General features: G+C 46.7%; 1 protein-coding gene across 4 annotated transcripts in view; it reads left to right on the top strand.

The window, feature by feature from the left end:
- Positions 1–12,306, top strand: part of RANBP17 (RAN binding protein 17) — a 333,056-nt gene that overhangs the window by 316,918 nt on the left and 3,832 nt on the right. For all 4 annotated transcript variants that reach the window (XM_043596086.1, XM_043596085.1, XM_043596083.1 and 1 more), the window contains one exon: positions 11,774–11,872. In XM_043596086.1, coding sequence (XP_043452021.1) covers positions 11,774–11,872 — 99 coding nt within the window. The remainder of the gene's footprint in view (positions 1–11,773; positions 11,873–12,306) is intronic.

The raw sequence follows: 12,306 nt of genomic DNA, 5'->3' as shown, positions 1-12,306 counted from the left end.
TGCTTTGCAACCAAAAAGAACTTTTGCATGTTAATTCTTTATCCCTTGTCATGCTTAGGAAGATACAGACTGAGTGCTTTCAGACTTGACGAAATGCTGTCCTCCTTCAGAGCTGTCTAATTGCACATTCTGTATTCGTTGAGGATTTTCTGCTTTACAGCAATCAGAGCAGACAGACTGTGCAGTCAGCGTACCTGGCTTTGAATACCAGTGATGCTACTTGGCAAAGTTACCTTACCTCTTCAGAGATACCAGCAACTCAGCCAGGGCAATTCTGCACCTTGCTGGAGCTGGCCCCCAGGATCAGGTAGTTGAACTAGTCCCTCCTGTGGTCTCATGCCCAGACTCCCCAAGACTGTAGCCAAGACTCCTTGCCTTAGCTCTTTCCCATTCTGTCACTCCTCAGCCTACCCCATAACTTGGAACATCACTACTGTGGAAAAGAGGAACATTCAGTGCATACTTAGTTGAGGTCATGTGAATACGGCATGTAAAGTAAACTGCTAAGAAGGAGTGATGGGAAGTGCAAGGCCTGGAGGGAACTCTCTTAGGCCCCAGAGAGAACCACCAGAAAGAAAATCCTATGCAAGAGCTGTGTTAATGCCCATCCTTAATGTGGCATCTAGTTTTAGATAGGACAAAGAAGTTCACTCGGGAAACTAAAAGCGTCAATTAGAGTTAAGTGCATGATGACCCTTTCTCAGAGACCCTTGAAGATTGGAAGGAAACAACTTGATGGGTGGGCAATAAGAGATTGATAAATACTTAGGCTCCATGAGTTTCTTTTTTTTTTTTTTAATTTTTTTTTCAACGTTTATTTATTTTTAAGACAGAGAGAGACAGCATGAACGGGGGAGGGGCAGAGAGAGAGGGAGACACAGAATCGGAAGCAGGCTCCAGGCTCTGAGCCATCAGCCCAGAGCCTGACGCGGGGCTCGAACTCACAGACCGCGAGATCGTGACCTGGCTGAAGTCGGACGCTTAACTGACTGCGCCACCCAGGCGCCCCAAGTTTCTTAAGGCCACAAGGACCACATTTCAATTCTGTGCCACCGTGCTGTGCCTGGCACATAGTAGGAGCTCAGTAATTCTTTGAGCATTCATCGAATAAGCATGAGAAATGAAGAGGGAGAGAAGAAGGAAGGAGAAGCCCCTAGCAGGGCACCTGACACATAGTAGGCACTTAACACACGTGTCGCCTGTGTGCGCCCAGCACGTAATGAGAGCTGCTAGTAGAATATTAGTGACTTGAAACGTGTGCAGACGAGAGAAAGCTAGTAGACATCAAGCGGGGCTCATGGCCCTCCAGAGGCCTGGCCTGTTTTGGAGTTTGCACTTTAAGGAAGAAGGTCTGCCCTCAGCAAATGTTGGGTTCTTATCCCTCAGAAGGAGCAAATCCTCCCTCCCCAACCCGTCTCTTTCCCGAGCCCCCTGTGTTACAGAAGGGCTGGAAACAAATTGACAGAAACCTGGAGGAAAGAACTCAAGTGATTTAGGAGAATGGAAGGGCTGGCTTATGGGGCCAGATTAAAGAAGCTAAATATGTATAGCCTGCCTAAGTGACAACTAAATGGGGCATTTGATAAGTCTATAAATACTTGGAAGATGTAAATGCCAAGGAGGAAAGGGAATTACTTAGCATGGCACAATGGAGTATTGGCATAATGGGATATTATTAAGAAAGGGAAAATGAAGGTTGAACATCAATAAAAAGCTTCCTGACAAAGAGAACCGTTCCTGACAAGGGACACTATTAAGTTATGTGCTGTGGGCCAAGGGAAGTAATGGCAACGCCATTTCTCAGGGTACTGGCAACAGAGCCAGCAAACAAGGAGCCAGGCTCTGTCCTCACTGAGGTGCAGAACCCAAGCAGGTAACCTTCCGTGTCTGTGCTCTCCCAATCCCAGGACAGGAACAGAGATGCATTTTATTGGGGGAAGTCGGATGGCCCAGGCCTCCTACGGGTTCAGACCGTCCGGAGAACAGCTACACCAGCTTTGCCCTTCTCCTGTGTCACTGCCAGATTCATTCAACTTCAGTGGCACCCCATCTCCTGCAAGATAAGACCCATGTGCTCTAGCACACATTACTAGGCCCTTCACAAGATCTGGCCCCGGCTACCTGATCATCCTCCTCTGCCACCACCAGCCCCCTCACACCCTCTCCAGTCCCACAGAACTGCTCGCCATCCCCCCAAATACTTCTCCAGACTTTTGTACCTGCTCGCCCTTCTGCCAACCTGACTGCCTGTCAGACTTTGCTTATTCTCTACGACAGCTCCCTCCGCACGTCACCTGTGCAGACTTCCTTGCCTGTCCCCCACCCCGAGGCAGAGTAAGTCAGCCTCCTCTGGTCTCTTAGAGCCTCCCGTGCAAGCTTCTGTGGCACTTGCTATGCTGTGTTGTCATGCTGTGTGTCTCGTTCCCTACTTGATTGTGAGCTCTTCGAGGGCTGGGACTGTGCCTTGTTCATCTGTATGTCCGCAGGGTGTGACACAGAGCCTGGCACAAAGTAGGTGGTTGGTAAATGTCTGAATAAGTTAAGGAACGAGGTGCTATCCCTATCATTCTTTAGGCTTCCTATGTAATTATTAGGACAAAAGAGCTTCCAAATCTCAGTAACATCTTTGAATCATCCCCTTGGCCTCCCGGCCAGCACTCTATGCCATTTAGATGACTATAAATAAAAACCCTCAAATCTGAAAGGCAGCATGCTGTCCTCTGTGGTTTCAACATAAACTCTAGACTAATCTTTAATGGAAAATGCTTCTGAGGGCCCTGTGAATGTGCCACAAAAATACTTTTTTTTTTTCTCTCCACACAAAGTCATTTGAACATAATAAGTAAAATAATCCTCCACTGTTGGTTATGAAGATTTTTAGGTCCATCTAACTAAATCCCTTCAGGAAATCAGGGAGAATGTAGTGACAGATGAGAGGCAGTGAAACATGGAAACTCCTACTGTAAGGATAATATATTTATTATGAAATACAATATTCATTGCACTCTGCTTTGATGACTGCATGAGATGCCCTCGTGCCATTAGGCCTTATGTTGCTCCGTTTTGAAATACAAGATTCATTGGGAAATGTTGTGATGACCGTTCATGCTATTTCCCACTCCCTTCCCTGATTTTGAATGGCCTCAGTTAGAGTCTACTTTATCACCGAATACTTAATATAAACATGTGTTTATACTTTTCTCTGTCGTGCGTGTTTATGCACTCTGGTTGGGGTTCATTCCACTGCTCCTTACTTCCCGAGTTCATTGCCGGGCCGTTGGGCTGTGGGACAGCGGCGGCCCCTCCACTGCATTTAGCACTACAGGGACAGTCTAGCCCCCAGGCCCTTCTCCCCACCGGTGGGTCTTGCATTTGAGGCCACGCTCTTAAAGCTCTCACTTTATCTACAGCTTCAGTGGCAGGTTGTGTTTCTTGGAAAGCTGTCATTGCCTGGGAAGAAAATGGGATATGCATTCCAGGGTTCTGACCACTTCTCTCTCTCTCTGCTACCAGCCTTGCTGGGGCCCTTACCATTTCTCCGGACCCATCGTTGCCACGCCTCAGTCTCCCATTGGTCATTGTTCTAGATCCCAGAGCTCAGCGTTCTTCAGAAATCCTTTGAAGGCTACCCTTTAGGTACTGGCCCAAACTCACTTCTGCATTTAGCGTGACAGCAAAGGCCTTTTAGAGCCTGGATTCGGCCCAGCCTTCAGCTCCCTGCCCTTGGCTCTGATCCTTTCCATTCAAAAAAGGTCTCTCAGAAGCTTCCCTTGCAGGGGCTGACTGTCCCCTCAAAACATCCCAAGCCCTGTGTGCTTTGTCTTTTCTCCTTCTATGTCCTCTTTCTAATACATTCTTCTTCTCTGGTGATGCTTATATGCATCTTTTTTTTTAATGATGTGGGGGGGGGGTAATTTATTTTTTAATGTTTATTCATTTTTGAGAGAGACAGAGAGTGAGCAGGGGAGGGGCAGAGAGAGAGAGGGAGACACAGAATCCAAAGCAGGCTCCAGGCTCTGAGCTGTCAGCACCGAGCCCAACACGGGGCTTGAACTCACAAATCGTGAGATCGTGACCTGAGCCGAAGTCGGACACTTAACCGACTGAGCCACCCAGGCACTGCATCTTTTAAAAATTCAAAATTCATTTTAAGATACGCATCTTTTAAAATTCAAGTTAAATATCACCCACCCTATGAAGATTGACTGGTCTTGGGGCAGAACAGCACGTGTGCCTTTGGGAGTCTCTTTTGAGCTTGTACATGTTTGCTAATTTAGGGGCCACCAGAAGCCAGTATAGGCCATTAGAGGTTCAAGAATCTGGCTGTGTGGCAGTCACTCGGGAATAAAAATCATAAGAAAATGGCTTCGGAGTTGAAGGCTATTCCTCTATGTACAGATTTTCCCAACATTCCCACCCAGAGAAACACAGACGATGTTTTTGACAACTGATGCTTAATTTTTACATCAGATGGAGAAGTGTTCTGTCTGATTCTGGCAAGAGAAGAGTGAGAGTTTCCCAAATAATGCTGAGTGGCAAACCCTACAGCCTTCCAGTGCCCCAGGTTTTCTGGTTTTATTTTAATGCAGCAAGCAGCTTTATGAGATCTGCAGCCACTTGAAATATGATTTACTACTCGTAAAAAGTTTCAAATGGATAATGAAGATTCAAGAATGAGACTCACAGTGTAGTGTAGTCAATTTTGTTGCTCTTGCTCTCCAGTACGTCTCTGCCATTGAAATGAATTATTTATTATAATTTATTTCAACCATGGAAAATAAAACTGTTTTCATTGTGATGTGCACTGTAACGTTCGGAGTAGACACATTACATGCAGTACTCTCAATTAATTAATCCTGAAGTTTCGTTCCAACTTTATCTTCTTTCTTATAAGCCAGGAGACTGGCAGGTAATTCTTTCCCGAATAAACTATGATTAAAATGAATGTTTGGAGAACTAGGGGTAATGTTGGTAATGGAGAAAATTGAAACCACAGCAAAACCAGGTTGTGTATTTCCTTAGATTTTACAATGGATGGAAGAGTTTTTCTAATATTCTAGGCCATTTATCACTTGGAGAAAAAAGCGTCTTGTAACTTTCTGTTAAGGAGGGGGTAGAGGCAGAGAGTGCTGTTAGTTTAGATGTGGAAATATGCGCTGCTAATCTGTGACCAAAACCAGCTGAATTAATCAGTCCTGTGGTTCCTTTATTGGTAAAGAGATTTTTTTGCTTTTTTTGCTTTTTTTTTTTTTTTTAACTTTGAGCAAAGCTAGCATTGTGAAAAGGCCAAATCGGCAGGACTCCCAAATGAGTTTCCAAAGGAGACTGGGTCACCCATAATTGATTACAATCTTGTTTCTTTAAAAAAGAGGCTCACTGCATCTTGCATTTTGCTTGATTTTTTTTTTTCATTTAACGTGTTGAATACTTGCTACTATTATGAGGCTGTAAAGACACAATAAGAACTTAGGAAAGTGTTTAATATGTACACATATTTGACATAACCTAGATGGTGCCGCATAGTTAATCCAGGCAGGAGAAGATATACTTATTTGTCCATTGCTTTCATTTTTTATAACATCCCACTGCTATCACATTGGTAGACAGCAGACGGATAGAACAATTGATTCCTTTTCCCTAAAGATGACTAGTATCTAATTTGAGGAGGATCACATTTCAATATCTGCTGTGCACGTGGCCTCAGGAACAGCACTTGGTAATGACAGCAACTCCCTTACTTCCACAAGCACTGAAAACCTGGAAGCTTTTGCTTCTTTGGCAGTGTTCAGATCCTCCCAGACTCTGGCTCTCCATTCTGGGCACGGGACTCCGGAAAAATTGCTGTGAAGATGGGTGAGAGGTTTTTCTGCTCTTTTGGATCCTGTTGCACTATCCAGGCAGTCCTGGTTTTGCTTTGTGTTTTTGTGTCCAGTGTTTTTAGCTAGGGCCAACCTTCCCCCTCCTGTCTCACCGGCCTTCTGAAAGGCCAATTTCGTGTACCAAGAGCTTCCTGAGACTCAGAAGCAGCTCTTCGGTTTGTTATTATGGGTTGTTCCTCAGACATCACCAACTCATTGCATCAAAATCAAGAACAATCTAGCTTGGCCAGGGGTACGGGTAATTTTGTATTCTACTCCTCTTCCCATTAAGGCCGCTAACCTAACAGATTAAGTCACCTCTTGGGCACAGCTCTGACCATCCTTGCTTTGTCTTCCTCCCCCGCCCCATTTAGATCCGGGCACAGGGAGGCTTCATCTTTGGCCTCTCACCTGTCCTCTGGCTGTCCTTCCTTTGTCAAACCAAAGCCTCCTTCTCAGGCCCTCTTTGCACCACCTTTCAGACAGGACAGATTACTCTTGTGCCATCCCCATTTTCCATTTCCCTGATCAAGAGGCAGCAAAGTCGCAGCATAACGAAAATGTGTGTGACCCTGAGAAAAGAGGCGGGGATAGAGAGGGAGGAGCTGGACCTCCCTAACTATATTGAGGATTTGATCCCCGCAGTATCAGGGCTCATAGCGTTACTCGGGTTCAGTTTTTGTCTCTCTGATACAGGTGGGGAGCAAGAGGCAGGGTTAGAATGTTTTCATCTATTTCTTAGAACTCTGTGGAATAGTGTTTAGTTGTATGATTCAGTAGGCTCTAAGAACATGAACAGTGAAAAGTGTTCACCTTGTAGGGAACATTGTAACTCAAAAGAAATTAGCTTAATTTACTAATGTTTTCAATGATGTTAATGTAAATTACCATGTACGTGGTACTTTTGGTGGGAGGGAAATGGTTATTTTTAGAAAAACGTTCAATGGAGCATTTTCCAGAGACAATCTATTAATTATGTCTAGTGTTGTTCATCTTGAGAGTCTGCAAATATGTTAACCACATTTATAAAAGCTGTAGGTAGGAGGCAGGAAGATCTGCAGACTCTCCAGGAATTGCTGCCCTGGATCCTCATTGTGGGGATTCCAGCAGCTGCCTGACTCTTCAGCAGGTGGCAGGGTGGCTGAACAGAGGAGATGCGTGCGGGCAGCCTGTCCGGGAGGCTCGCTGATGGTGCCAGACTGAGCCATGCCCAGAAGCGAGCCTCTCCTCCCACACCGTCCGTTCCCTGGCAGTCTGCAGCAGGGGCCAGACACAGTGCCCCCACCACCACTGCTGGCGGTCTTGGTCCTCACACGCAGCCCCAGAGTGGCAGGCGGCAGGCTGACGTGGTGGTGATGAAGGCACGGCCTCTGGACTTGGGCAGACCTGTGCACGTATCTCAGTTCTGCCTCACCTCCTGATAGCTGGTAGCCTGATGCCTTGAGCAAGTTACTTACTCACTCAGGACCTCAGATCCTCAGTCTATGAAGTGAGGATAATGCCTACTTCAAGGTTACCTGAGGGTTAGAGACAGCGTATACACGTGCTGAACGGAGTGCTGAGCTCTCCGTAAACGGTAACTGTTAGTACCTTTGGGCAGTGAGAAGACTCATCCGGCACAGCTTCTTGGATGCAAGTGCTTGTTGGTGGAGAAGACGGTGGGTCAGCCTTCAGCCTTTGTAACCCGGAAGCCCCCCCACTGAGGGCTTTCCCTGGGAGCTGCTGGCTCGAGGGACACCAGGGACTTGGAAGAGTTCTCAGGCTCTGAGCACAAAGGCCAGATCCTTGGAAACAAACAGTGTATTGGTTTAGATATTTATCCATTTCAGATTTTAGCCAGAGATTGAGGCCAGAACTCTGTGTTTTATACAATCCTCTTTCGGTTCTTTAGCTCCTTATACGCTCTTGATAGTTGATTTCATCCTTTCTCATTCATTTATTCGCATATTCATTCTTTCATTCAGTAGCTGTTTCCTAAGCCTCTGGTGTGTGCTAGATGCCATGCTGGTCACTGGGGACACAGAGAACAGCCCCCGCCACCGCCCTATGGTCCCTGCACCCAGGAGTTTACAGACAAGTCTCACTACCAGTCATAACCCCGCACTCACTCCGGCCATGTGACCCCAGCCATCCCGCTCTACCAGCTTCTAGATCCACTGGGCCTCCAATTTCTTTAGAGTACATACTCACCATCTAGCAGCAAAGCATTCAACACAAACCACATCTTTGCTTATTCTGCATCAGCAGGAGACAGAACAGGAAGCATCTGAAGTGAGAGCATGGAGTTACCACCTTGTGGTGGGGAGAGTGCGACCCAGCATTTTCGGGTCGCAAAGTCCACTTGGCTTGGGGCTTGTGCCCAAAGCATCTTAGGGTGGGAACATAGGAGAGTTGCTGAGGAGTGAACAGAGATCCAGATGACACAACATTACTTTGGGTTTTTTCGTTTGTTTTTAATTTGTTTTAATGTTTTGATTTTTTTGTTTGTTTTTGTTGTTTTATTTTGTTTTTTTGAGACACAGACAGAGAGCAAGCGGGAGAGGGGCAGAGAGAGAGAGGGAGACAGAATCCAAAGCAGGCTCCAGGCTCTGAGTTGTTAGCACAGAGCCCAACGTGGGGCTCAAACCCACGAACTGTGAGATCATGACCTCAGCTGAAGTCGGACGCTTAACCGACTGAGCCACTCAGGCGCCCCAACATTAGTTTGTTTTTTCTTTCCAGGTCAGATATTTGTAGTAGCTTTGTATTTTTTGGAAGATTACAAGTTTTCAGAACAGCAGAAACACTGTCATTCAAACTCCATGCTAATACATGTGCCAGACCAAATAGGGCTGCTTTTTGGACTATTTCCTATGGTAGGTTATTTTTTTATTGCAACTCTTAGTAAATTTAGATAATTGCGAGGAGACTGTAATCTCATGGATCTGGACATAATCAAGACATGAAATGGGGTTCTTCCTTGAACCGTGAAATTCCACTGGATCACACCAAAGAGGGAAACCATAGTTGCAGTAAAGGAATACTGGTAATTATTGAGTGCCTACTATGTGGCAAACACAGAACAAAATGTTTGATATAGACGAAGGAAATCTGTCCTCAAAGCAGCCCTTCAGAGTAGTTGCTGTAATCCCTCATTTTATAGGTAAGGAAATAAAGGCTCAGAGAAGTGAAATGACTTGCCCAACATCCTAGGTTAGGTAAGGAGCAGGGCCAGATTTGGCCTCATTTCTGACTGGCTCCAAAGCCTGTCCCTACCATACGATGTTGGTTTTGTTTCATTGAGAGAAATTTCCTACAAGCTCACGTCAATGCCTGTGGGAAGACAGAAGGGGAAGGAGTAAGTGCTGAAGCAATGGGGAGTATGGTTTTTCTAAGTGGACCAAGCCACACAGCTCCTCTTCCCAAATGGCTGCTCCCCTGGTTGGGTGTATTAGCTGCTTGGGATAATACAGTGGATAATGTATGTGTTGGACACGGGCCCTGAAAAATGCAGCCTTGGTTGGACATATCTAAAATGGCCATTCCAGCCATCCTGTAACAGTATGGGAAGTGAGCAGAAGTTGGGGGAGTAGAGGCCCCGCTCACAGCACCACTAAATCCTGTGGTGCTTTGCGACTCTGCGCAGGCTGAGGTGGGCTGGGGCAGAGGTGCCAAGGGCTCTCTCCTTTCAGTCTTCGTCTGTTCGTGTCATTAACCAGAGAGCCTTCCACGAGAGATTTTGCAGTACCTGGATCAGGATTCTGTACTTAAGCATTTTACCCGGTATTCTCCCATATGGGGAGAGGGAGAGCTTATGCAAAGGAATTTGCCACATTGCTTGAGCTGTGTCCCCTGTACCCTCTAGGATTATTGGAAAGAAGAAAAAAAAAAGAATTCTGGAAACGAGCTGCCGTGTCAATACCACTTGAGCAGATTTGCTCACTAATTCCCATTTTTCTGGAAGAATAAAACATTTTTTTCAAAAATCAGACACTTTAGCCAACTTTATTTTTAGAAAAGTATTTTATTCAAACATCTCCTTACTTATTACAGACATAAATACATGCATTCAGACAAATGAATCCACAGGAGAACTGTATAAAGTAATTGGCACATCGCTTCAGGATGCTTTGTCAGTTACTAGAGGAGTTTGGTGCTTCTAACTTTAATCTTTTCCATTAAAATATCCATTCTGCCTTCAGATTCTGAAGCCCATAATATTTTAGACTGTCTCCATAGATCTGTTAGTTTTGCTTGTCAATTTAATTTGTGGCTGTATGACTTTGGGTCGCTTGTTAGATTGTACATGAAAACATGTAATCTGCAAACGATGTTCACCACGTCGGGCTTTAAGACCTGCCTCTCCCCAGAGAGACTGGACATACAATAAATATGGAATTGGCAGATTTCATTTGCAACCAGCCTAACTGTTAGGATGATGATGATATATGGGGTAGCAAATGTTTAGAGCTACAAAGATGCTCATTACTGTTGTTATCACATACCTTAAATGTTTATGGCACTTTCTACTCTTTGCAACACTTTCTATTTCTACCATCTCATTTGATTCTCAGAACTTTCTTGTGCTGGATTATTATTTCCCTCTTTATGGCTAATGCAAGTGGCACAGAGAGAGGGAGAGGTTCCATAACTGGCCTGAGATCACAGGGCAAATTGGATTGCAGCAGTGCAGCAACGAAAGCAGACGTCACCGAAGCCCAGTCAAGGGTCACGTGGGTGGTAGCCTTTGCCACGTAATTGCCATTTCCCCCTGTGCTCTTTGTGGGACAGGGGCTCTGAAGCTGCAGAAACAGAAGGACTAGAGGTGGGCGGTAAAGAGTCCAAGGCAAGGAAAGTGTGCCATCAGCTCCACATAGGTGAACGCAGCTTGCTTCACGGCCCTTGCCCAGACTATTGTGGCAGCCCCATCCCCGGGCTTCCTTCTGTCCTGTCACCTGCAAAAGTACACGTTCTGCATGTCCCCAGAGGGATCTTGCTTAAGTGCAAATCTGAGCGTGTCTCTCCTTTGCCGCAAACCCACCACTGGCTCCCACTTCATCCGGATGAAGTCCAGGCTCCTCAGCATGGTCTGCCAGCCTGACCCTGGGGTCTTGCTTCTGGCCCCCGTCTCTTTTCTCCTGCCACACTCAGTTCACTCCCAGCCTCCTCTTTTGCTGCCCTCTCTGCCTAGAATGCATTTATGATGCGCCCCCTAAACTGTACCTTCTCTGTGGAACCTTCCCTGACTTCTCAGAGACCCAGAAGCATCCGTCCCTCTGCTGGTAGCCCATTGCACTTGGCCGAGCCTGATTTCTGGCTATCTCTCTGCTCTGTGCTCTGCCCCAGGAAGCTTCTACCTCCTCAGGGCAGAGGTTGCGGTAGATGCCTGTTCTCTTTAGGTGTCTTGCAGACTTTGAACTTAAGAGGATGGATGGGTATGTACATGTAAAAGTGAAGGGAGTAAGTGAATTAGGGAAGACCAAATGAGCCTGAGCCAGTAGGAAACGGGACATTCCGAGGTCACATGGAATGTATCCCATTTCTCCCTCCCTCTGAGAGATGTTGCCCCTTCATAACTTGACCTGTGGTGAAATGAGAGGCAGAAAGGAGGGTGAGCTGGGCTTTTACCTGGCGATTTAGCGTGGAGGACAGCATACCAGGGTTGGGAGGCAGAGACTGATCCTCTTAGCCTCGTAACCTCTGACTTCTGCCCACTCAGAAGGTTCTCACCAAAGCTTTTGGTGGTGGGAACTCTTATCAGGGAGCTGGCCAAGAGTTCCTACATGCAGCATTATAGGCTCACAGAGTCAAAGCTCTTGGTCCAGGAAGAGCCCTCATGGCTGTTGGCAAAATGTAGGGGTAGAAGGTAAGCACAATAAAGACCTGGGACTGGGGGGACCTCTGGGCCAGGGTCTTCATATGACTCTGTCTTCTAGATGATGTCTGTCCTCATGAACACCATTGTCTTTGAAGACTGTCGGAACCAGTGGTCAGTATCCAGGCCTCTCCTGGGGCTCATCCTGCTAAACGAGAAGGTGAGTGTGATCGCAGGAAGGTCCATGGGAGGGGTTGGTTCACTGTGGGGAGGGAGTAGCTGTGCGCCAGGCCAAGCTGTGACAAGAACAGAAGGAACAACGGAGCTTGAGCTGGGACCTCAAGCCACCCCAGGCAAGGCCATGTTCCCCCAGCAGGCCCTTCCCCAAAGATCTTCATCAGGTAAGTGGAGGCCTCAAGACCAGCTCTCCTGGAACCCAGCACTCCCCACGCATTGGCAGGTGGTTTGCTCAGTATTCTTCAAGCTCAGCCTCACTCCCCTCTTCTGTTTCCAGGGGAATTCTGAGCTACGACTCTCCTGCTTCTTGCTTGGCTCCCTCTTATATTTGGGATCCCCAGTGCCCTGCACTGTAGTGGCCCTCAGGGACTCACCCAGCACCCTTCACCTGGGAGCACGAGTCTCCAGCTTGTTAAA

This window comes from Prionailurus bengalensis, chromosome A1 (assembly GCF_016509475.1).
Source record: "Prionailurus bengalensis isolate Pbe53 chromosome A1, Fcat_Pben_1.1_paternal_pri, whole genome shotgun sequence".
Lineage (NCBI taxonomy): Eukaryota > Metazoa > Chordata > Mammalia > Carnivora > Felidae > Prionailurus > Prionailurus bengalensis.
The sequence above is the reverse complement of the archived record's forward strand: the minus strand, read 5'-3'. Positions and strand labels throughout refer to the sequence as shown.